Source organism: Aythya marila, assembly GCF_965140915.1.
Source record: "Aythya marila genome assembly, chromosome: 10".
Lineage (NCBI taxonomy): Eukaryota > Metazoa > Chordata > Aves > Anseriformes > Anatidae > Aythya > Aythya marila.
The window spans coordinates 19,517,363-19,542,696 of record NC_139051.1 but is presented as its reverse complement, the minus strand read 5'-3'; the positions used below and the strand labels follow the sequence as shown (position 1 = coordinate 19,542,696).

The following is a 25,334-nucleotide window of genomic DNA, read 5'->3' as shown; positions in this document are numbered from 1 at the left end:
GTACTGAGGAGCTCCTTGTCAGCTTTGTATCACATAGGTGAGAAACCTGGGCACAGAGGGGTGAGGTGCCTGGGTGTGGATGAGTTAGCAGGCTGAAGAGTGGGTCAAGAATAAAGAAGTTTCTCCAGAATGCATGAAACCCTTATTAGAGTTTTAATTAAGGGGTGCAGAGAGAACTGTCACTTTGAGGGAAAGCAATGTAAAATGGCTAGACAATATAACTAAATTCAGCATGTGATAGAATGTGTGCTTGTTCATTCTTAGTCTTTTCATAAAAACAAATACATGAGAAGTTTTGAAATGCTTAACTTAAACTTGCCTATGCAGCCCTCGTGTCTTGTCCACCTCTCATGTTCTCTGGGAGAACAGGATATACATGCAGGTAAACAAAGGCTGCACTTATTAGAGGGTGATGAAGGAGACAGAAGCTCTAAGATTGCCTTTGGGTTATTTTTTTTTTCCTGCATATAATGGAAGAGACACAAAGCTAACTGGTGTTAGGTGTGGATGAAGCAGGCTTCCCAGAGCGCAGGCAGCAGAGGTTGGCCTGGATGCTGTGGCTGGTGCAGCCCTGTTACTGCTGCCATTTAGTGCCATCCTCGGTGGGACAAAACCCTTCCTGTGTCTGGGCACAGCCAGGCTGCTCCCAGCCCCAACATGGGGACGTGGGGTCACCTCCTGCCTCCAGCTGTGTGAGGAGAAGGCCTTGAGCGGCCCGGTCAGCTCTGGGGAGGAGCCCCAGGGCCTCCGGTGGCCCCTCTGCTCCATGCTGGTGCAGCCTGCTCTGCTGCTGGGTCTTGAAGTCTTCAAGTATCCCATTGTACTGGGTAGATGGCAACTAACGAGAAATGGCTCTCAACTGCGTTTATGTAATGGGAGAAGGCTTTTCTGAGAAGAATTTAAGGTGTATTCATCACTGTGTAGGGATAAAGGTTTGAAGAACTCTACAAATGCTTCTCCAGCCACTTGTTAAATGGTTTTCAGCCCTGCTGTCTGCTTGTGGTGGGGAGTTTTGAGGTGTTTTCTCTTTTTCTGCTAATTTGAAAATTTTTGAGTTGGTTTCCTAAAATAAATATATTTGGTCTGCAATTAAAGACCAAGCCTGAAGGCTTCTTTGGTCGATGCCTTCTAAGATGGATAAGATGGCCTAAGCCTGTGACTAATGAATCTAGCACAGTTCAAAGGCTTAATTTTGGAAGGAGAAAATGCATGTTCTGACTTTAATAATATACTCCATCCTAAACATGATACATGTAGTGTATTTCCTGTTACTGCATTTGTGGTTAGATGTAAATTCTGAAGGTAATGGTTTATCTTAAATGACTTTTCTAGATTGGTGTATTTGTGAACAATAAAAACTAATAAGTAGTGAAAATATACAAGTCAGTATGCAAATGTCATGTGTTCTTCCCATCCTCAGGTGTCAATAGGTTAGAACCAATTAAACATTTGTTTCTACCTTTGCTACTACTGCAAAGAAAATTTAAATCACAACTTATTTTGACGAGACTTTAAACCCATGCAAACATTTGTGTTCGTATCAGATGTACATGTGAAACCACTTGACAAAAGTTAATGTTACTATTCAAAGCACCTCTGACACTGGAAGGTCTGTGCTAGGCAGCTGCTGCATTTGCGTTATTGAGGGAACAGCTCTGTTCTTTCTGAATGCTTGTGGCTGTAAATGAGCGTCCTGTTCTTCACCTAGGGTTATTGGGGGTTATAATTAATTCACGGGTAACGACATCTCACTTTATCAATGTGCTTTACAAACTAAAGGACCAAATTGATAGGTTATAGCAAGATGGGAAATGGTAGCAATAATGGGATGAAATTGAAAGGAAAATGAAATTTGCTGTTGGAAAGGCAGGACTGCATGCAACACAAGAAGCAGTCAAATTAAATTTGCTAGGGCAAATCTAAATAAAACTTGCCTTATTCTGCTATTTTTTTTTTGTGCTGGTTAATTTTGCTGGCAAAGCTAATTGGTCAAACGAGCATTACCATTTACATGCTGAATATTAACTTGGGATAAATAGCATTTTTGCTTCATGTTGGAAGGCTGGGAGCAGCGGTGCTGCTCAGGCCGGGCCTCTCATGTGCCAGAAGTGGCGCCTCATCTTTCAGGGAGGGAGCTGGCCTCAGAGAACAGTAAAGCACGGAGTTGTGTGCAGTAAAGATAAAGCGATGGGGGTTTTGTACCCATAAAATAAGCTAATTAGAGAATTGTCTTGAAGGAGAGAAGCTTAAAGAAAAAACATCAGTAGCTTCTGTATGCTTGCAAGTGGCTGTCCTGCTGCTGTCCTGGTCTGTAGATGATGTTCATTTGCCATGAGCTGCCCAGCTTCTCTTCCTCTCACCAGGCTTGGGAGGGAGACACCAGCCTTCCAAGGGTGGTGGCATCTCCTTGCTCTTCCCTTTCACACACTTTCAGTCACCTGCAGAAGGTTAGGGGGCAGCAGCAGCTGCCAGACTTCTCTTTCTTTTCCTGCTGTGGCAGCCCAGGCCAGGACAGCTGCAACCACTGGCACTGGCACTGGCACAAGGGTACTTCAAAACCACAGCTATTAAATTATCCGGACATCAGCCCTTGTACCTTTAGGTATTTGCGTGATCTTCCTGGGTATCCAGCCTGCAGCAGGTACTCTTTAAAACTCTTAGAAATGAAAGCAGAAGTCAGGATGGTGATTTCTGTACCCTGCCCACTGCAGGTGGGACACAAGAACAGAATAACAAGCACATGGGAATTTAGCTTCAGCTCTTTGGGATGTTGTCTCATAGCACTGGACATTTTATGTGTCCAAATACTGTGTTTATGGATGACATGAAGTAAGTGATGCAAAAGGCTTTTTAAAAGCAGCATGAACTGTTGTGTAAACTTTAATGAACACTAGTTCAGAAGTGAATTCCAGAAAATATCAACTCTTATGACACAGACAAAATTTTCTTTTTCCTCTGGTGTTTTTTGTTTTCTTCTTATTATTATTTCTGTGTTCATTGAGAAGCAGAAGCTGTACTTTGGTGATCTGATGTAACAGGTTTTGTCTGTTTTCTTCATACATTTATTTCAGTTTCATTTGAAATAGTCATTTTGTGAGGCATGCCTGGACTGTTTCTGGTATTTCATCTAGATTTATAGGCTTATGTGGGACCTGTGAAGCACTGGTAATTAAGAGAGTTAATGGGGTGCTACCTGCATTTAATTCAATTGCTTGTGACATGAACTTCTTTCTTTTTAACCAAAGGTTATCATAGCATAGTTGGGTTTCAGGGTTTTGATCTGTAAAGCAGCCTCTGCCCAAGGTGTTGGGTCTCTTATGTATTTTCATGACCCTTGCATACAGCTTTGATTTGAGATGCTGATTCACCTTCCTCCTGCACCTTGCAGGACAAGTTTTCTAAGTTCTGACGTTCAGAGGTGAATTTCATTGTTACTCTGCCTCTTCTCTTAAGCAATTTAAAAAGTTGCAAGCTGTACCTGCATCCAGTGGGAAAGAAAGCTCAGGCTTTTTTATAGTGCCGGATGTAGCCATAACAATTCAAATTTGGCTCCAGATTTTCTGTAAATTTCTAGCAAGAACTCAGGCAAATAAGTGTAATTTCCTACAGCCTTTTCTGCAGGTCCTGCTCACTGAATTGTGAGCGTCCTTTTGGGCAAGGACTGATTTTTCTGCATTTGGAAAATGAGCTACCACTGGGAAACCTCACTAATACAGCTAACGAATAGTAGGCTGTAATTTCACAGAGGGTGACTTAGTGAAGAAAAATGTTGGCTGAAAGCTGATGTGTAATGAAGCTGTAAAAATTTTTCCTCATTCGCAAGTTGTCTAATGGCATCTGTTGTTTGTTCGCAGAAAGGGGATTTTCTGCGTTAGGACTTCTTTAAACGACACATAGTTGTTGAGTTGAATATATGGGGAGTGGGAATAAAAGGTTCTAAATATCTTTAAAAATTCACAGCATAGGCATCATAATAATAAGAAAGGCATAAACCTGGTACATGAGTGTAACTGCTTCAGTAACATCTTCAGCCCTTCACAGTCCAAAATGCTATGTCTGAGCCTGCTTGTGCTCCCAGTTGTCTTCGGGACTTCCTTTGATAGTGGATGAAACAAGTCTGAAATGCAAAAAGTGATTGTACTCTGTGAGTGAAGTTTTCATTTTAAATAAAAATTGCTGTTAGTTTTCTTCTAAAAGTTATTATTGTTCATTTCTAAAGGCCTGTGAAATTACTGTAGTTTTCTGAATTACAGTATCAAAATGTTAGGTAAGACGTAATTATTCCTGTTGACATTAGTGGCTACTTTGTACAGAAGAAGGTGCAAAAAATTACGAAGATGGGTAAGATCAGATTTTATAGTTCTCTATATTATATCTTGTTCACTAGCCAATAATTGATACTTCTACCATAATTTTTCAATTAATATTGAATAAGCTGTTCTTGGATTAACTTAAAAAAAAAAAATCAGCTCTTGGAAAACTTTCTTTTGGCAAATTTTCTTTAGCACGTGAAGGTTTTGAAATTGTATTCCGTAGAAGAAATTGGAGAATCAGATTCTAGAAATATGAAATACTGATGGGGAAAGGGGAGACCCATCAATGAGATTGAGGCATCTGGTACCATGCATCTCTCTGCCAAACACAGGACAATTCTGAAACCAGCATCTCGCATGTTTTATAAATGACATAATATCCTTTGGATCATACATCGTCTTCAACCCTGACTTGGAGTGAGAATCTGGTCATCCTCCATAACACTAAGCAGTCCCCACAGTAGCTGCCCTGTACAGGTGTGAGCTCTATTACTTGTAGATCCTATTATTTTACTAGTTACTTTTGAAACTTTCTCCAAAATTATGGTGTTTCCCTGAAAAAGACAGTACTGATAATAGAGAATTTAAGGAGTTAATGGTGATATGGAGGTACCAAGTAATGTGTCCCAGATTCACAGCAGGAACAAATCAAACTCCTCCCTCACCTGACAGGGTCTGGTGTGTGCTGTGCGCTCCCTCCATGCTGGGTGTCCCACTCTCAAACTTGTGACAGTAGGGCAGACCAGAATTGTGCTTTTGTTCATAAATCTACAGTAAAATTATGTATAGCAACGTAGGAGAAATCTGTCAATGGATCCCACTGCTGATGCATATCTCAAGGTGATGTCCGATTAGAACAGCAGCTGCAGTGCATGAGCAAATCTACAAATTTGGCATATGGATGTAGAAATCAGCATGAATAGGTGTTCATTCTGCTGATTTAGATACCTGATTTCCTCTCTTGGGAGTGCCTCTTCAGTTCCCTTTTCATCACTATTGTGGGTGAAAGATGACAGCAGCCCTTGATGGGACTGTAGCTGACACAGCGTGTACGTGACAGAGGTGCGTCCTTCCCTCATTTGCTGGCCTAGTGCTTCTGCTTGTCTCTGTCTTCACCGACTGACCAAAATAGGTTCTGAATTGAGGACTTTGTCCTGTTACGCAAAATCAAATAGCTATCTGTAAGTATAACTCTGCAACTTCAAGCATTTTTAGGTATTTCTATGTAAAAAAAATTAAAAAATAATCTTGTGATCTTATTTTTATTTTTTTTCCATCTTGTCTCCTTTACAGGGTGGTAATGTAGTTTATTCCCAAATCTATTAGCCCCTCACAACTAACTAGGGAAGAAACTTGTCTTCAGTGGTTAATCTTTCTTAGAAATCTTCTGTAACTCAGGTGAAAGCCAGTCTCATGCTTGTGTAACTTACCAAGACTTAGTCAGAGCCCATATGTTACAACCTGGAGGAAATGATGCTTGGGGATGACTAACAGAACATGTTCCTGCTGTTAATTTGGGTGTCATTCCAGAAATTTAATTCGTAAGCCTTCCCTTTGATTTTATTAACACATTTACTTACTAATTCCAATCTTTGCTATTGTTCCCTGCCAAGGAACTTAATGAAGGGATAAATTTTATGTTAACAAAGAGAGAGCTTTGGTAGCTCTGCCTGGGAATAGCGGGGAGAAGCAGAGAGCGTATGTGACAGAATGGTGCTTGGTTAGCAGACTTATGAGTTACAAGTAGGAAATTCAGTTCGATGTGTCTTCCTGCTAAAAACATCTTTTTACTCAAGTCTCTATGAATCAGTATGTAATTTACCAACAGCAATTATATAAAGTACTAATGGGGAATTATTTTTCCTTCCAAAAAGAAGTGAATAGCTTTCAGTGTTTTGATGCTTAAAATGGATCACATAGGTATCATCTGGTTTGCAGCAGGGAGAATTAGAAGGCAAAGAGAATTAACAAAGAGAAGGTAGCTTTCACAATTTGTACCTCTTCTTACCACTTGCTATCTGTCTGTTACAGACTGCCTTTCATAGTGAAGTATACATTGTGCAACCCTAAACCAATTAATGCACATTTATTTATATGAAAGGTTAAATTACGGAGCCATAAATCACCCAGGCTGCGTGTGTGACTGGGCAGTGCCTGTACCCCTGCTGATACTGTGCCTGCGATGCACCATTAATGCATGATGTTGTGGCTTATTCCTGCAGAAGCACTCGGTAAATATGTAACCGCAGGAGGCCAAAGTAGCTGTGATAATAAAATGTTAAATTCTGAATGCTGGGTAAGGTAGCTGACCACGGGTCGGTGTGGCTGCACTTGGGAATGAGGCTTTGACCCGTTCTGCTCTGCAGCCTGTGTGGCAGTGGATGCAATCTCTTATCTGCTTAAAAGAGTGAATTTCCTCTTGTGTCTTGTGTAGCTCAGTACTTTCCCTGCTGCTAGACGTTATTCTAGTTATGTCACTGCAGTGAATAACAGACTGAATCTGAGTTTGCATTGTGCATGTATGTGCGAAATTAATACATCGATGGTGTGAGAAAGCTGCTGCTTGTTGTATCTGGTCTCGCTGTGGCTTTTGTTCTGACTGTGCTGCAGACAAATTCTTTACTGAATCCTTTTAAGCTGACTATTCCTCACAGTTTATTAAAATGGAAGAACAAGGTAAACTTTAAGATTCCTCCTTAGCAATAAGACAAGCTGAGCAGCTGTCTCACTTCTTGCTTGGTTCTGTTTAAATTCAGCTCGTCTGGAAAAGTTGAACCAGCTTGGTGTGATTGTTATGAGCTTTTGAAGGTTGAAGTTTATTTTGGAAGCCTAGGTGCTATGTAGAAGACTTAAGAAGCTTTCAGTTATTGTAAATGGGAGTACAATGCAGCCCCCCAAGCCCAGACCGCATCCCTGTGAGGAGGGAAAGAGCCAAGCACCATGGGTGCCTTAAAAGGAGATGAGGCATGGAGACATCTACAGGTTAATACTGATATTTCTCTGATCACCCTGCAAATATTTTCCAGCTTCTTTTCACGTCTTGTACCTTGAGGAAGCTCAGAGTAGAAGTGGTGCCATTAGAGCAGTGAGGCAGACCAACCATGTGCCTGTTGGGCAGCTCAGTGCAAGGCTGTGGTTGCACTTGTTCAGCTCTGGAGCAACGCTGTGTGTAGCAGCATCCCTGGGAGCCTCCCTGTTCAGCTGGATGGTGTCGCAAACATCTCCCATGCAGACAGCACGATGGTTGGTGACTCAGTGGGTGAATCTGGAAACTCACTTTACTCCCCCAGATTTTCATAAATTTCATTTGAATTTGGATTATGCAAAGTGATGCCTTATATCCAGCTAAGTGGGATAAGTTTTCTTTGGTATGGCTATTCCAAAGAATCCTGTTCCTCATCTTAAAATTTGGTATCTTAAGGTTGTTTCAGACTTATATCCTTGTGTCCAGCACAAAAACTTTCCACCTTGGGGGGATTGTATGATAGGGAGTAAGTGTCTGTGACCCCAGTGAATGTTTTTTGGGTTCAGAATAAATGCCGAATGAGTCACACAGTTAAACAGAGGTGGTTTTGCTGCTCCAGAGTAGAAAACAGTTCAACTGTTAAGCCCTTTCAGAAACAGTTTACGTTTTGGCAAATGGCTCATGTCAGGTTCAGCCTTGTGGAATTTAAAAAGCTTGGTTTGCACTGTCTGAGATGAGACCCCTCCGGTGGGTGTGAGCTCATCCTGCCAGGGCAGCAGCTTTGCCCAAAGCCTCATCCTCTGCTGCTTTGTGTTAGTAATGGGCCCTTGCTGTCTCCTGGGAAATGATAGCTCAGCTATTGTTTTGATTGGGGGGAAAAAATCCAGATTCTTCCCTGTAGTTATATATGAAATTTGTATTTGTCTTCCAAAATCATTTTGTTGCTGTTGCTCAGCTTGCCGTCGTAATACTTTTGAAGTCAGTTGTCAATCCCAATGCTCATAATACATAGAATATATGGGATATGATTGTCTGCGACGTCTGAATGGTCTTTTAAATGTTACCCATAAAGTAGCAGTGGAAAATTTCTTGCAGTGCTCAGAAATCTGGAAATGAGAGTCAAAGGGTTTAGTATTATTTTTTTAATTAGGAGTTTTTTTTTCAGAAATTACTGGATCTGCAATGCCTTCTTTTCCTTTCTCTGCTAGCCCACACTATGCTCTTCCTGCCTCACACAAGGACTTGCTCCTTTTCCTCCTTAATAGCAGTGTGTCTGATTTATTCTACAGGGTTTAAATTAAGAGGAAACTCAGCAGTAGGGGAAGTAGTGATGGATTTGAAAGCAATTCTCAGGCTCTCTTGTGCTGGCTCATTAGACAGCCTTTTTTTTTTTTTTTTTTAACTTACAGAAAACACAGTAAGTCCAGAGCAGCAGCAGCAATACTGCCTTGCTCCTGGCAGTGGGAGCCTGATGTGCGGGTGCCCGCCTGCTCCAGCAGCTCTGCCAGGGCATGGGGTGCTCCCAGCCACCCCTTGGGATGGGGACACAGGTCCCCATGGCCACCCCTGTGCCAGCCCAGAGAGCGCTATTGCTAGGAAGAGGTTCTCCTCCCCCGTGCTGTTGGAGAAGCAGGCTTTCTGTCTTCCAAGAAGAGCTAAAATATCACTGTTTCAACCCGGTTTTTCTTCTTGTGAAAGCTCTGTGCAAAGCTGGTGTGTTTGCAGCCCCCTGAGTACTCCTTGCTGTGCCCAGTTTGTTGCAACCACAGGCAAGGGCACACCGTATCAAAACGCAGCGACCTTGCTGCTCCAGATCTCAGTTACAAGTAAGCTGGCTGCCAGTTGAATTCATGTTACGAACATACCTGAGTTAACTGAGAAAAGGAGAATGTCCGAGGTTAATATGTGAACTAATTAATTTTAGTGATTCACGAGCCTGCCTTCCTGTAAGTAAGAACAGTTACACAATTGTGCCTTTTAGGGAACGAACACGATTCATTTCTAGGGCAGCGGACTGCAGTGCTCCCAGCCCCACCGGCTGGCCACGGGAGATGAGCTAGTCCATGGCTATGTGGTCTTCAGTGATATGCCTCTAAAGAGGCCAGAGCACAAAGCTGAGCTTCCTGCTGTAAGGTTTAGATGGTGTTAATTAGACCCCGTGTGCACCCCCCTGCAGCCAGGACATGGGCTCTGTCTCGTGGGCTGGGGGGCTCCCGGCTGGAGCCCACCTGTCTGTGAGCCTGCAGGAGGTGGCAGCTGATGGGGAAGCACAAAAAAGCCATTTGGGAGAACTTGGTTGATTTATGTCTCTGAACTGCATATGCTCATTTCTGGCAGTAGGAGCTCTTGGGGAGGAAAAACAAAAAAAAAAAAGAAAAGCCTTTCTTGGGCTTTACATACATTTTAAGCTCTTACTTTACAGCCTGGACTAAATGCTCCCAAATTTATTTAGGAATACTGCAGAAGTAGAATGTAACATTACTCACATTTCTAATCTAAAATAATAAATCACAGAATCACAGAATTGTCTAGGTTGGAAGAGGCCTCAAGATCATCGAGTCCAACCTCTGACCTAACACTAACAAGTCCTCCACTAAACCATATCATATTGCCCTGTAGCCTAAAGAAAGAGCTGAAGAACAGTTTTGAATTAATTTTTGCCAATTTTCAAGAAAAGTCTATAAAATTAAGCACAACTGCAAGTGAATAGAGAAATTGAGGTGGTATTGTCTTAATTTGTCCCTAGAGAAATGGAAAGATCCGCACTGCCCAGTGTAGTTACTCAGGGGACCTCACCTGGTAGTCCCTGCTATAAATTCCCAGGTGCAGTCATTGACTGTGCTGAGTATTCACAGCTGTAAAAGGAAGCAGAGGCTTTGCTATGGCTATGTTGCACACCTGGAAATGAAAATGTTTTTATTAATCTGACAGATAATGATCCTTACGAAAGGAAGAAGTAAATAGTCATATGTTGATACATCAAGACACTGGTATGTTTGTGTTGCCGGAAATATTAATGCTGTCATGTGGCATAGCACAGACATCTCTTTGTTCTGAGGCAAGTCTTTGTCTTCTTGACACTGGATTTAAGGCGAGTGCCCTAGTTCATACACATGGCTCGTCTGTTACGTAAAAGATTTTATAAGTGTTCTTGATACAGGTATAAAACAAATCTAGAATTATGAATATTGTATCAGCACGGTGGCTTTATTTTTTTGTCCATTTAATGCTAATAACAACTTATTTTGGGTTATAGGACAGAAAATTAACAAAAGTAGAGAGACAGAGATTTAAAGAGGAAGCAGAAATGTTGAAAGGTCTACAGCACCCAAACATTGTAAGATTTTATGACTTCTGGGAATCCTGTGTAAAAGGCAAAAGATGCATCGTACTGGTTACCGAACTGATGACCTCTGGAACACTGAAGACGTAAGTACTGTGCTCCTGGTGAGCAGTCTAAGAATAGCTATGGAAATTTTTAGAAAAATCCTACTTTCACATTCTGAAAAAAAAGCATCTCAAGATAAAAGGAAAAAATGGAGCTGTTCTCTGGTGTCTGTCGTGTGTCCCTATGTTTGAACTGCATTGACTTGGCAGGAAGAATTTCGGCCTCCACCTCCCTTTCCCCGTTCTTCTGTTTCAGTTATGTAACTGGAAGCAGTTCTCTGGTTTGTTTCATCTGCATGTGAAGTTTCGATCTGTCAGGGTGTGATTTTGTGATGGCTTTTGAGCTTGTATTTGCATGTTTTGTTACAAAATTCAGATAGAATAGTACTTGAATGGTAGAATCTCTTTTTGAAGCAAGAGGTGCTCTAGGTTATCTGCTAAACAATATTATTTAATAGCTTTTGATACTGACAATCTGGTTAAGGTTGATATAAAGCACTTGGCATGAATTCGGGAACAGATTTTCAGCCGCAATGGGAGCAAGGCTCATCACTGCATATATCCAGTGTGCTACTCTGGTGCATTAGCCGACTGGACATTTTTCCAAAATGTACCTTCCCCATCAGTGTTTTAGGTGAATAGAAAAAATGCAGGTGCGTGATACACAGGTCAAAGTCCTGTGTTAAAATTAAACTTCAGTATTATTCAGTTCTGAATATGTGAAACAGATTTTCTAAAACTGTTCTCTGCATGAAGTGATTTGCTTTACTATCAGTCTTGCAAATATTTGGTTGTATTTGCACCAAAAATGCTTATTCTCTTCTTACCTAAAAATGAATGTTCTGAATTCCTTTTCTAAAAAGATCTTTCTTTCAATTTGGAGATATTTCTGAGTTGCTATTATGGCATCTAATAAGAGGCTTTTATCGAAAACAAATTTCAGCTGTTGAAGCCCCTAGAATCTGTAATAACACTTCATTTTCTTTATAACCATTTCTGTGTGTTTGTACTGCAGGTATCTGAAGAGATTTAAAGTGATGAAACCAAAAGTTCTGCGTAGTTGGTGCCGGCAAATCCTGAAGGGTCTTCTTTTCTTGCACACAAGAACTCCACCAATAATTCACAGAGACTTGAAATGTGACAATATTTTTATTACTGGACCAACTGGATCTGTGAAAATAGGAGACTTAGGACTGGCAACCCTAAAGAGAGCTTCATTTGCCAAAAGTGTAATAGGTAATCATTCTGTTCTCTTTGGCTTCTTTCTGTTGGTATAGTGATTGTGTTTTTAAGTTGTCTGTCTTTGACACTTCATGTTAGTGTTATTTTCACTTGTAGGCTGGTAGCAGAGACTTAAGTGGTTTTAGTGGCTGTTCCCTTTATACCACTATAAAAATCTCAGTCTGTAGGGCCTATGGAAGATCATCTACCCTGATCTTTTCTTCCTTCTGTATCACAGTGTTAAATTTTTAATTGACATATTACTTTCCTTCCACAAATCCTTCTCCTCTCTCCTCCAAAAGAAGCAGCAACAGTTCCCAACAGGTTGTGTGTACCATCCCCCTGAGAACAGGCTCAGTGCCTGTTGGGGAGAGAGGAGAAAAGAGGTGGAGGAGGAAAGACAGATGATGGTCTGCTCTTCACAAACCAGGTGGCACTGTGAAAGGCTCTGGGAAGCCCTTGGGAAGACTTCTGCTGCCAGCAGTGCTGGGATAACAGTTACTTTGCCGAAGGGAGAGGCAGCCTGGTCTGTGGGTAGTACCCTGCAGAGCCAGGCTTCTCTCCTTTGCAGGGAGGTCACAGGAGAGCTGGTCCAGCTGGAACAGCTTATCCCCATTTACTGGGGCATCAGCAAAATAAGTTGCTTCTGCAGGCAACTGCAGAGCTTGTCTGTGCCTCGGTGTAGTCCTGGCAGAGTCCTACTTAAACAACATTTGCAATTTATTAAAAATCAGTAGCTACAAAATTAAAAGAAATTTCCACTAGGATATACAATAGCTGATGTTCTTAAATGGTACCCATGCAAGGAGCATTATAATTTGGTTTTGCTTGAACTGGGAGGACATTTTCTGAATGATTGTTGTTCCCTTGCAAAAGTAAAATTCAATGCCTTCTGTGTGAGAAATGTCTGGGATATCCTTCTCCCGAATTCTCAAACATTTTTTATTTTTTACCCTGAGCTTTCTTAGCAAATCTTCCTTATTCGGATATGTATGTGCTGGTTCTTGGAATATGTAAATTCCTGAGAAAGGATGCTGAAAGTGAGGGAAGTTATCATGCATATATTTGTATTTCAGCTCGCTATATAAATGGAAATTAGGTTTGAGATGATTAGAATTAACAAACTGCCAGTGACAACCACTATTCCATAACTATAAAGAAAATAGCATGCTATCTTTAAAGCAGTAGTTTCTAAAATAACTGTTATAGCATCTCAAGTTTTCTTCAGTTATATTTTATAACTATTTATATAGAAGTTTCACCCTTTTTAGGTGGGGAGCCCAGTACTGTTGAAGTGAAATTAGGATTGAAATGTTGTGTGTGTGTTTGGCTACTCTGGGTCTGCTTAACCTTGTTGATTTCAGTGAAATTGTGTTGGTTTACATCTGTTAAGTTTCTCTCGTTCTTACCTTCTAATGGCTTTTTTTTTTTTTTTTTTGGGGGGGGGGGTAGGGGAGTTCAGCATTTCTTCCCCTAATTTTCTCCTTTTTTTGCAGTATACCATGTTATATATGCTGTGATAGTATACGGTTACCCATGGACTAGGAATAATATCAGAAATACCAACATAGATTTTTGCAAAATGAGATTTTACAACAATGCTGTCAAGCCATGGCTGTGTCTAACAGAAATTGAATAATGAAAAGGGCTGCATGTTGCTGGCAAGCTGTCTATATTCATTTTGGCAGTATAACTGAACCCATCTTTTTCATGAGTAGTGCTGCTCTGAGGAAAGAATTAGGGGGACTTGGAAGCACTGGCGGTGTGACTGGTTCTGCTCCTGATGCTGGGCCAGCTCCCACCTTCACAGCAGGGTAGAAAAATGCATTTTTCCCCCAGGTGGGAAGCTAAGGGTTGAAAGTGTAGGCAGGGAGGTGGGAGGACTGAAGAGGTGAAGGTGGGCTTTCTGCAGGGGCAGGGTGGGAAGGGTGTCCCTTGGGCACCAGCCCTAGGCTCTGGCTTCTCCCTCCTGCTGCGTGTCCCAGCCTGGCTTTCCAGTGCTGCGTGCACCCTGCTGTCCTCACCGCTCACTTTATCTTTGCCTACAGCAAGCCCTCTCCCTAGCTGTAGTAGCTTTAAATGAATATTAGTAGCTGCAATTCCACATCATTTTTAACAGTGAAGTCAGCATGGCCGAAGTCCAATTTCTCCCTCGCTGTGTTTGTGCCTCCACTGATGCTCGCCTGACCTTGCGGTGTGTCTCTTCAGGGAGCCCAGCCAGGGCACAACTCGTGCTGCAGAGAGGAGCTGAACAGCTGCTGAGCAGCTTTGCATTTTAGGTGGTCTGTTTTGTTAGCAATACTTGTATGTATTCCTTCCCACCCCCAAGGGATGGGTGGAAAATGTCATTTTCATGGCGTTTTGGAATGGTGTCAAGAATATCATTTGCTTCTTAGTCTATTGCTATCACTTTTTTTTTTTCAGATTTGCAAGAAACTTACTTGAAATGCTCCATAATTCATGAGGTTCATTTCTGTGTCTGAGTCTTGTTCATTCTCAAGTGATGTAGCAGCTCTAGAATAGACTCTTTCAGAGTCTTGCAGTTGTGCTTGTGCTGATGGGAGAGATGTCATAGCCGAAAATCAGATGCTGCTAGCAACTTGCCATATCGACAACGGGCTCTGGGGAGGGGGATGTGGGTGCTGGGATGGAGTTTACTGCACTGAAGGCGAGGTTATGTGGTCCACGATCCCTCATGTTCCTGTTGTTAACCCGTTGCTCACTGGTGGAAACTGTCCTCTCCCACAGCAGATGACTGTTAATCTCTCTTCCTTCATCTGTTCTATATGTAAAAAGAAAGGTCAGCCTTGACTCCCAAGCGTACAGTATTTTAGGAGATACAGTTCTTGAGATAAACTACGTAAATGTTTATTTTCTGTTTTGCTCTATAAGTACTTAGGGATGTGGTTTTACTGGGTGATAGTGGTGGCAGGGGGGATGGTTGGACCAGATGATCTCAGAGGTCTTTTCCAATTTTTCCAATTTCAAGGATTCTGTGATTTTATAGTAAGACCACACCTTCCTGAGCACTTTGCTGTGCAGAGGTTCTTTGACAAAGGCCGAGCAATTCTTGTAACTGAACTTGCCAGTCTGTGTGAAGTGTAGGAGTTACTCTGCAGTTGTTGATGACATTGTGTGTTCATTTTTGCTTTTCTGTATAAAAGATAACTTTTGCAGGCATTGTAATTAGCCACTTGTCACAAAGCAGCATCTTCCCATTTTGAAGCAGTAAGTACAACATTTCCCTTAATATTTATTCAGTTGTATCTGATTTTTGACACCCTAATCCCTGTGGAGTAGGACCTTATTCTGCAGGTAGTCTCATTGATTTTTACTGCTGAACCAGTGACAGAACCATGTTTAATGTTTTTTGCACGACTTTGTAGGTGAATTTGTGATACCACTTGCTTTCAAAGTGCTGTCTGTCTGCTGGGTAGTTGCTGTGTATCTCCCTGGAGGAAAAAATGCAAACTTGCCTTGTCAAAAGCAAGACCAAAGCTTCTCATTTCTTGTCATTTTCACCACTACAAACAGCGTCCCTCCCTTCATCCAGAGAAGGGAACCATTTTGTAACTTCCAGTGTATTCAGGCATTGTTCTGTATCTCATTTGAGTACTCTCTTTTGAAGTTTTTATATGTATCCCCTCCCCTTGTATATTACTGGTGAGCTGTGGGTGTATTGACTTTGGGTTTCTTCCCTGGAGGATGTTTGAGCTTCTTCTAGTTACTTCCCTGTTTTGAAATAATCTTGCATGCACCTTTGCACAGCTGTGATTGCACAGCAAAAGGATTGCGATTAAAGCCATTCAGACTTTATGAATAACTTACAATCTTTTCATCTATGTGTAGGTACACCAGAATTTATGGCCCCAGAAATGTACGAGGAACACTACGATGAATCTGTTGATGTTTATGCTTTCGGAATGTGCATGTTGGAAATGGCTACCTCAGAATACCCTTACTCAGAATGCCAGAATGCTGCTCAAATTTACCGGAAAGTAACCTGTGTGAGTAAACTTCCTTAATTTTAGTTACATCTGTACCTTGGTTACTTTGTAATCTGAAAGTTTAAAAACATAGTTCAATGAGATGTCAGTACTGTCTTGTGTGTGTGTGGTTTGTTGTAGAAACTGAGGTATCTTAGCTCTAGGTTGCAGAGAACTGCTGCAGGTCTCTTTGGAATGCTTCCAGTTCTATGGTTGGACTGTGTTTGCATACACTGCAGCTACAGATAATATTTTCAGTAATATTTGTTGCTGTTTTATCTCCATCAGCTAAAGGTGCATGAAACTTGGGAACAATGAGCAGGAAAAAATCTCTGCTGTAGTCTTACCTTTGAAATAGGGACTATTCAGAGCTGGTGAAGTTTCCCACAAAGACAAAAAGACTAACTTTTAGATTGCAGCCTAAATACTTAGGTGGCGTCTGTTGTTTGATTCACATTTCTAGCATGGGTTCTTTCAGCTTGTGTGTGTAACAAATGGTATAAAGCTATAAAAGGGAAAGCATACCCATGTTTAGTTTTGGAGTGCGCCTGAGGAGTTTTACATCTGCATTTAGGAACTCTGTACGGTTTGTTAATTGCCAGACTGGAACCATGGAAATGGGTTGCTGCGTTTTCGGGTTAAGTTAGGCTGGAGGAGAAACCAATCTAAAATTATTTCTATACTAAAAAAAATCATCCTCCCCAACACCCTCACCTCCGGATGATAAATATATTTGTCTATGTGAGCTGCACTGCGAATGCCTGAAAGAACTTATGAGTTTGTAAGTTTGCAAATCGGTGAAAGAATCACTGACTGCAGAGAAATGGGATGTGCCAAATGCCTTGGAAGAGGTGGTTATATTCTGCTCTTCTTGGATAAATAAAACCAGGAGTATAGGATTTGTATTTTTTTTTCAGGATAGATAATGCTAAGAAGAATAGCTTGTCAAAGATTTTCCCAGCTACTTCTTTCCATCTGGCTGCTGCAAAAGGAGCTACTGAGCTGTATGGGTTGACCCTTGTATATTCCCATCATCAAAAGATGCAGTCTGCACACTCAGGATATGACGAGAGTAGTCTTCTGAAGTAGACTGCACTAAAATTTGCAAAAATAGCTACAGATAAGGTTGCTTTTATTTTATTTTATTTTATTTTTTAATCTATAAGGTAAAAAGAGTTGTTAGGCTTACATTATAGATGTATTGCGAAAAAACATCTCAGCTTTCAAAAGCATGGTCCCAAAATTAGTATTCCTCTTGTCCCACTGCTTGCAATGAATAAAAATCTTCACAAATGAAATTCAGTAATAACTTCCCAGTTTTGAAATGTATTTGAGATCACTCTTCTTCTCCAAGAGGTTTTGTGAATCACGCTAGTACAAATATGGTCCTGTAAAGTACTGCAGTCAGCTAATGCTGCTCAAATTGCATTTTCTGACTTGGCGAATAGTAGTCTCTCATGTCAGGTAATAGAGATGCTTTAGTCAGATACCCACACACTTGCATGTGCAATTTGATGTGCACTTCATTCTTCATAAGTATATTTTGTATTGTCTAGTATCTGTCTTTCCTCATAACTGAAGACCAGGCTGCAAGGAGGTTAGTGCTCTTGTAGATTGCTGTGCTAGCCAGCTGTGATGATGCTAACCTGACAGGAGAGGGAAGATACAATGATTCAGAAGTCTGTTTAAAAGTTGCAGTCAGTATCACAAAAAACAGGACGGTGTCCCTGCTGGAAATGAGAGAGATGTCATGACTTGCTGAAAGCAGGAGGTTGCATCTGAAGAGGGAAACAGCTTTATCTCATTTCTGTGTAAGTGGTTGCAAGCTGACATTTGTAGCTTGGCAAAAATGAATCTTTCCCAATGGACTGCAGCCCTGACTTTGGGTAGTTTAACTCTCCTTAGAGTGCTGCTTTCAACCCATTGCTACTTGGGGGGGAGGGAGGCATCAGAAGCTGCTCTGCAGTGCAGTTAGCTTTGTTGCTAGCTGATGCACTAATGGCTGGGCCTGCTCTGTAGGGTGGTGTAGTGTGAAGTGTGTGCAGAGATGGGACGTCTGGTTTGCTGACTACAAGCTGTTCTGCTGTGCAGCATGGGCTGGCTGCAAATGCATACTGCATCTTTTCAAAGAAGTGAAATACAGTTGATGGCTTGGTGAAGTTGTTTGCCTGAATCCTTATGAGGATAGCTGCTTGGTTCACATTGCTATTCTGTTCACTCCACCCCTACAAGGAAAAGTTTATTTCGTTTGGCACAATGGCTTGTTGGCCTCGTTTAGGTATGTAGTCCTTAGGATCTGCTCTAAATGCTATCTTTGTGTGTATCTTAAGAAAGATCTCCTTATGCTCTAACACGTCACGTGGTGACAGTAGAAGACTACTCTGATGTTAGGCTATGAGGCTTCATCTCCTAAACGTGATACTGGGTCCCCTTTTGGTCTGGTTATCCTAGGCATTTAGTAATGGCTTTGACGAGGGGTGTTAGGTGTGTTGCCTCCTGCACTGGGCAGAAGTTTGTGTGAGCAGTGCGCTGAACTTCTTTGTGGAGCTGCCATCGTGTTTAGCTAATACTAAGCTGACCTGTAGTACGTGTGTGTATGGATTTAGAGCCACAAATAATATAGATTTCTTCTGTTGCTCCATGCTCTTTGAAAAACTTTGTGTACAGCTCTTTGCCATCTGGAATATTGGTGATTAAGACTTCATAAGACTCAATAGCCTCATTTATCAAAGCAATATCCAAGACAGCAAAGAATAAAGATTAATCAGAGGTTTCCTAATTAGGTGCTATATTTCAATTTGCAGATATAAGTAGTCATTTTTTAAACACTGTTGAAAGTCTGAGCCAACTATGTTTTGTGGCAATAACCTTTACGCAGCTGAGGATTATATGGTAACTTTGTAAGAGTGGTCTTATACTTGCAACTCCAGAGAGATGGAAAATAAAGATTATTGTGAAGAAGCTTTTCAAAGGTCAATTTATTACTTGTAAGAGGTGTTTTTGATACAGATCTGTCTGGTAGGGGAAGCTGAAGCAGGATGCGTCAGGTACAGACACAAAGGTACTGCTTTTTTTCTGCTGATCACAAGGCAATAGCAGCCGGGGCAAAGGCACCAGGATTCCTTTGATGGAAAAACTGGCATTAGTGTCCTCACGAGGAAGGGGTTAACCAAGCCTCTGTGGAGAGGAAAAATGCCTTGTCGCATGCCATGAGCTGCATGAACTGTCAGACGTGGAGGAGGAGCAGGGGGAGGACCTCCAGGGCAAGTGTGTGAGGGGAGCAGCAGGAGCCCTGGAGAAGATCCTTGTTCCCAGAGGGAACAACTCTTGGGGGCTCAGCAGCTTCTGTAGAGAAGCTATGTCCACAGAAGAGCTGGTGGCAGCAGAGGACCCCGCATGCATCCACGTGAGTCGCACCGGCAAGGCGCCGCTGGGACTGAGGGGGGCTGTCACTATGGGTCGGGTGTCGGAGCACAGGGCCTGGGGACCCTATGCTTTCTCCACACCATGTGCCATCAAGGAGGGTTGGCTCTGACCAGCTAGGTGGGCTGGGGGCCACTCCCAGAGGACGAGATTTAAAATGGCTCTTCGTGAAGAGTCAGGGTTGCAGTCATCATAGCAGCTGTTACTGGCATTGGTTTTTACTGAATTGGTTTTTACTGAATGGGGTGTAGAAGTAGACTGCAGATGAAAACCGAGAGGTTGAATCACACTTTCATTCCTAGGTTTAGTTGAGGACTGTTATGTGTCTACCAAGGTACTGCAGCAATCGTTTCCCAAAGTGTTTCCCAAATGTACAAAGAGGCTCGTTGCTTTGCCAGGTTAGACATCACTCTTAGGAGGTTTCTCTCTGCCCTGTCATCCAGAACTCTGGAGTGTAAATCAACACGTTTTTCTTCACCCCTTTCTTCTGCTCCTCTCCTAATGATTTCTTATGCTTTTTGTCACACTGTAAAGAACAACTAAAGGAGATGAATATTGTTCCTGACTGAGTCTGCAATGAGAAACCGGAATTGCTATGGAAGATCATGGACTCCTCATTAGGGCCTACTGCAACAGTGTACCCAACAATGTACATGAGGGGGAAAAAATAAAATACAAAACTTTTTTTGGCTGATTTTAAGCATATGTGATAATACAAGAGAACATAAGTAACCTGTTTTTCAAGCAATAGGGCAAAGCCACATTTACTGCAGTTAACTTTGGAGTGATTTCCTTGTCAGCATATTTGCAGTCATCTTCATTCTGATGCCATAATCTCATTTTTCATGCATAACTTGATGTTTTTTTAGTCTTTTTTTTATTGTGTTTAATCATTCTGCCAAGAGATTTTAATGTAGACAATAGGCATATTTAGTGATGAACCATCAGAGTCTGTGGCCTTCTCATGCAGCTCCAGACCAATGTTTTCTTACCGAAGCACTGCAGAATTCACTGCAGACCAACTGTGCCCACGGGGGGGGGGGGAGTGTTCACTGCTACCTTGTTGGCTTTAGCTGCACAAACTCATGCTTTAAAACAACCCATGTGTCTACAGAGTTCTGCTTAGCATGTTAAATTTTCATGTAGTTTATCATGTTAAATTTTTCATCTAGATTTTCATATAACTGCATTTGCAGGTTATATATTGATTGTATAGATAGGATAAATTCTATAGCTGTAGCACAGCCACAGCAGACAAAGTGTTACCAATGTCATTGTGTTGACTGGTGTATTTCAGATATCTTCTTAGATCTGCAGATAATCTTCTTAGATTAGCATTAGGATTGAGTAACGTTCTGGAGTGAAGTAGAGATCAGTTTATAATTACAAACGGTGATCTTGCTGATGAACATCCTCGAACAAAATCCTGACAGAACTGAGATCATCAGTTTGAAAAGTGTGCTTTGCTGATGGAAAAGTGACAAGCAGCTATTCTCAGAACTCTGAAAAAGTAGTTTCATGCTTTTCCCCCTAACGCAGAGATAAAAACTTTAATGTCTTACATGTACCTGTCTGCAGACTCAACTATCTTATACCAGAGTGTAGTGTATTTCCTTTCAAATCTAAATCCTTTTTTGAAAGAAGGTGAGGAGATTCTTGAAGGAGTGGTGGGGATTTGTTCTTGGACTGAGGTGTTCTTTTTTTTCATATAGGGTTTGATGTGTTTTTTGTTATTGGTGGTGTTTTTTTCATAAAGAATTTGTATGAAATTATCCCTATACATCTCCTGTCAACTAATTAACCCTCCATTTTGGATGAAGTGGTGTTGAATTTACTTTTCTTTGAGAGAGCTGTGCAGTTTTTATACAGCCATGGATAATTCCTTAGCCAATATACTTTGAATGTTGTTGCCATGTTTCTTTGGGAATGCTCAGGAAGGGCAGATGGCTTTTGAATAAATGAATGAGATGGATCCTTTGATTCCAAATAGAAACCTGTGTTTCACATAAACCCCCTCCATTGTCAGGAGGCTTGTAAGCATCAGGGCGCAGTGCTATAGGGAGGATTTGCAGCATTACAATGAGGTGGCCTTGGAGATTTTAATGAAGAGTAAGGAACTAAAGCATTCTGTAGCATCTGGGCATTGAGAAAACACTTCAGGAAAGCAGTTCCGTTTGGTACTTCACAAGGATATATGCTATCCTTGTTTGTTTTGGTGATCTGTTCATAGCCTAGGTGTTCAGTAGATTAATACAAGAGATGTTTGGATGTGGAAAGTAAAATGGTGTTTGTAGGAGATGCTATTTTTATGAAAGGGATTTGCACTGTCAAAAATCAGGGTTGGTAATCAGGGGTCTTTCAAAATAAACGTTTTGAGGCAAACCTAATTCCTTGGTGCCCAACATGTCCTGCCCTGCTCCATCTCAGCCATGTCAAAGTTCATTAGACCACTTAAATGAAGAATGTTTATGAATTCTGAAAAGAAAAAGAAATCAAGAGGTATAGTGGTATACCTTAAGCTGTTTCCGCTTTATATGCTCAGTTTATGTCAAAATATCCATGAGGCACTCTGGAAATATAAGAAGTAATTGGCAAGTTTATGTGAGCACATAGATATGGGAGCAGTATGTTCATCTAGAAAGGTGAAGGTTCCTCAGGTAGTGGGGTGGAAGCTGCCTCAAGGGTTATGTTTTAAGGTTCTCTTAGAATTCCATAATTTTCTATAGCAAACTGAAGTGTCAGAAAATATATTTAACTATGTCCTGTTGTTTTTTATTGTGAATTTGCAAAGATTTCACTAAACTCCTCCCCATCTGAGAACAAGACACCCTCCTGTAGCTTTATCTGCCTATTCAGTCTGAGGGCCCCAAATATTTGGTGCTGGGCATGGAAACAGTGATAAACTTTTTCTAAAACTATAGAGAAAGAATTGTGATAGCAATCTTACCTGAAACACTGAGAGATAGCATTGCAGATCTGAAAAGCATATCCCTTGTCAGCGTGGCACTGTTTCCTCAAAGACTGTTATTCTGAGGTGAGATTGTAATGACCCTGTGACATGCAAGGGAAGAAAACCAGTTCAAGGATGATGATTTCATAGTCATTTTACATTGACTTACTTTTTCCCAAGGTTATCATCATAAGGGGAGCTAGAAATGTGCTTCTTTCAAAATAAAAGATTGTATTGGCTTTAGTAATGAATTTTAGAGATTAGTGCTAAAAATGTATTTTGGTACTTTGTTTTCATTCATTTCCAATCACGTACAGGAGCCCTTTTATGAAACAATTTTCGTACACTGTGGTGTGCTTTCACTTATTCTAGGCAAGTCTGGGCTTTGGTCGACTAGACTTTCCCTATTGTTTTGACACAATTTACTAATATACAGTAATTGAACCTTCATTTTGTAAGCAAGATTTAGTTTTGCTTATTCGAATAATTATTTTTAGCTGGTCGCAGTGAGCCCATCACATGTATGGACTATTCTGTTTTGTTCTGAATGTTTTTTGATCTCAGTATCTCTCTGCCTAAGCCAGAGTTTGTGTGACTTTTCCATGGTTTTCTTTCAATACCATATAAATTATATAAATTACATATTATAATAATATAAAATAATATAAATTACATATTTTACTCTTTTGAATCTTAGGTCAATCACTCCCTCTATGTCTTGAAATTAAGATAAGTATGTCCAAGTTTAAAGTCAAATCTAAGGCCTAAATGGTGACAGAATATTGTTAAAAAGGTAAAAGTATGATGTGATTTGGAATACTCAGAAATTCTCCGGGAGATGCCAACCCTCATTGAATTTCATCCATGAAATTTATTCAAGACCAGATTCAGTGAGAGGTGGTTCTTTTTAATCAAAGATAGTGTTAGGTGAGCCAAAAGTCCATTTTTCAGAACCTCAGGCATCCTTATCTGCCACTGTATGAATATTACTGCTGTTCTTTCAGAACAGAACTTTTAAAAGGGTTTGACTGGAGTTAAATGGCTAAATCCCATTCAATTATGTGCTTAATCAGATTCTGTTTTGTTGTTGTTGTTGTTGTTTTGTTATTATTATAATATAAAGGAAATTATGTTTCCTATTTTTGTTCTGCTTATTGATTTTATTTTAAGTATTAGTTTCCTTAAATAACAAAGTCTAGCTGCAAAACCTATTTAAAAATACATGTCTCTGAATTTTTGTCCATACGCACCGTGTTTTAGTAGGTATATGCATCTTTTCAAGGATGACTTTTTGTTTCTAAATTAAGCTGAACATCACAAAAGGGAAAGCTTCCTGTATTAACACTGGCATCTGTAGCTGAATATGTACATGAAAAGCATTCATAGGAAACCTTGTGCTGAACTGAATGGAAGTCAGTCAGCGTTACCGATGGTGGGTGTCAGTTCCTCCTGCCTCAGCTGACAAGGAGCATGGTGGGGTGGCCTCACCGGGAATGGCTGCTTTTGCCAAATCCAGAGTGAACTTCCCTTCTTTGCTCTCTGCAACCTCACAAAAGGAAAACTTGTCAGTCTGGGCAGCTAGACATGTCTGCTAACCGCCCGGATCTTCCTGGTAATTATTGTTATAGTACATTTTGATTACATGTACAGAGATATGAGATATAAACTGTTATGTAGTTTGAGTGCTTGCATGCTACTTCTTCTACAGTCTCTCTTTATGTTGGTAAGGTGTATGTTTTTTTTTTTGTTTGTTTTGTTTTGTTTCCTTTAATTAAGGGTCTCTATACCTTGAGGAGGATCATGTTAAGATATTCACCCTGAAATATTAGAGAGTAGGGAGAAGTGAACTTTGACTACCCTAGAGGTGTGTGTGTTTATTGTAATCCACTCCATCTTCTTAAAACAACCCTTCCTAACCTGAAAGAAATTCAAATTGTTCCTGTTGCATCTGTGTAGAGCCAGAACATGGGGAATGAGATTATGCTTCTCTAAGTTTTCTTCTGCGGTCAACAGATGGCCTTTGTCCTTGGAAGGCTACGTTCATGGGTTAGATGCTCCACATACAGAATTGACCAGCATTTCTGGGGGAAAAAAGTTAACTTAATGTCAATTTGCAGGTTACGCCTGTCCTTTCACTCATTCCCAATAAGATTCTAGCAATGTGCTTGGGAAAATGCAAGAGCAACACAGAGCTGTTGAGCACATTCTTTCTTTGCCATACTTGGCTTTGGGTTGGTTTGAAGTGGGGAGGGGGAGCTCTTGAGAGTACTGGGGGGCATAGAAAAGCATAAGGTTTGTGGAAAACAGGAATTTGGAATAGTCAGTGGGTTGTCAAAGGTATATTTGACCTGCAGCTGGCTATCTGAAGAAAAACACAAATATTTTTATTTGTTTTACTGTTTTGAGAGTTAAGGCTGTTTCTTGAATAAGGACTTCAGAATCCCCAGGATGCAAAAGAAAAGTTAGCAAGTGTTAGTAAAGAAAAAGGAGATTTGTATGGTGTATGACTGAGTTCATGTACAAACTAATGTGCCTGAAGTGCAACGGTACTTAGAAATATAGCTCTAAATCTTCATTTTAGTTTTAAATTTAGACAATCAGCTTTATTAGTTATTCCAAGAGTTGAATTGGCTGCACAATGTAATAAAAACATTCTCACTGAAGAGCTAAAATGTCATTCTTTTTCAGACTAACTTGGTTTTTTCCTATCCTTCTAGGGTATAAAGCCAGCAAGCTTTGAGAAAGTTACTGATCCTGAAATTAAGGAGATAATTGGGGAGTGCATTTGCAAAAATAAGGAAGAAAGGTTTGTTTCAAATAAGCAAGTTTTGTATTAAATAATGTATATGCAGAAGTTTTGAGACTGTGGATTTCTGTTCTAGCCTCTGGGTCTCCTCTGTGCAGGAAAAATACAGAACGCAAATAAAAATATAAATGATTGCCTACTTTGCTGTCAGGATAATAGAATAAACTTCATTGCTGTGTCTCTCTGACTTTTAAAGTGTAATGTCAAAAAGCATAATTGTGGATGAGTGGCATAGCTAACCATAGGATCTCAGTCAGGAGGTTCTGACTGGAGCATCAAGCGT

At 40.8% G+C, this 25,334-nt stretch overlaps 1 protein-coding gene across 8 annotated transcripts in view; it reads left to right on the top strand.

The window, feature by feature from the left end:
- The window catches only part of WNK2 (WNK lysine deficient protein kinase 2), a 116,729-nt gene that overhangs the window by 30,421 nt on the left and 60,974 nt on the right, over positions 1-25,334 (top strand). For all 8 annotated transcript variants that reach the window (XM_082767880.1, XM_082767877.1, XM_082767876.1 and 5 more), the window contains exons 3-6: positions 10,535-10,707; positions 11,681-11,901; positions 15,736-15,893; positions 24,963-25,051. In XM_082767880.1, coding sequence (XP_082624006.1) covers positions 10,535-10,707; positions 11,681-11,901; positions 15,736-15,893; positions 24,963-25,051 — 641 coding nt within the window. The remainder of the gene's footprint in view (positions 1-10,534; positions 10,708-11,680; positions 11,902-15,735; positions 15,894-24,962; positions 25,052-25,334) is intronic.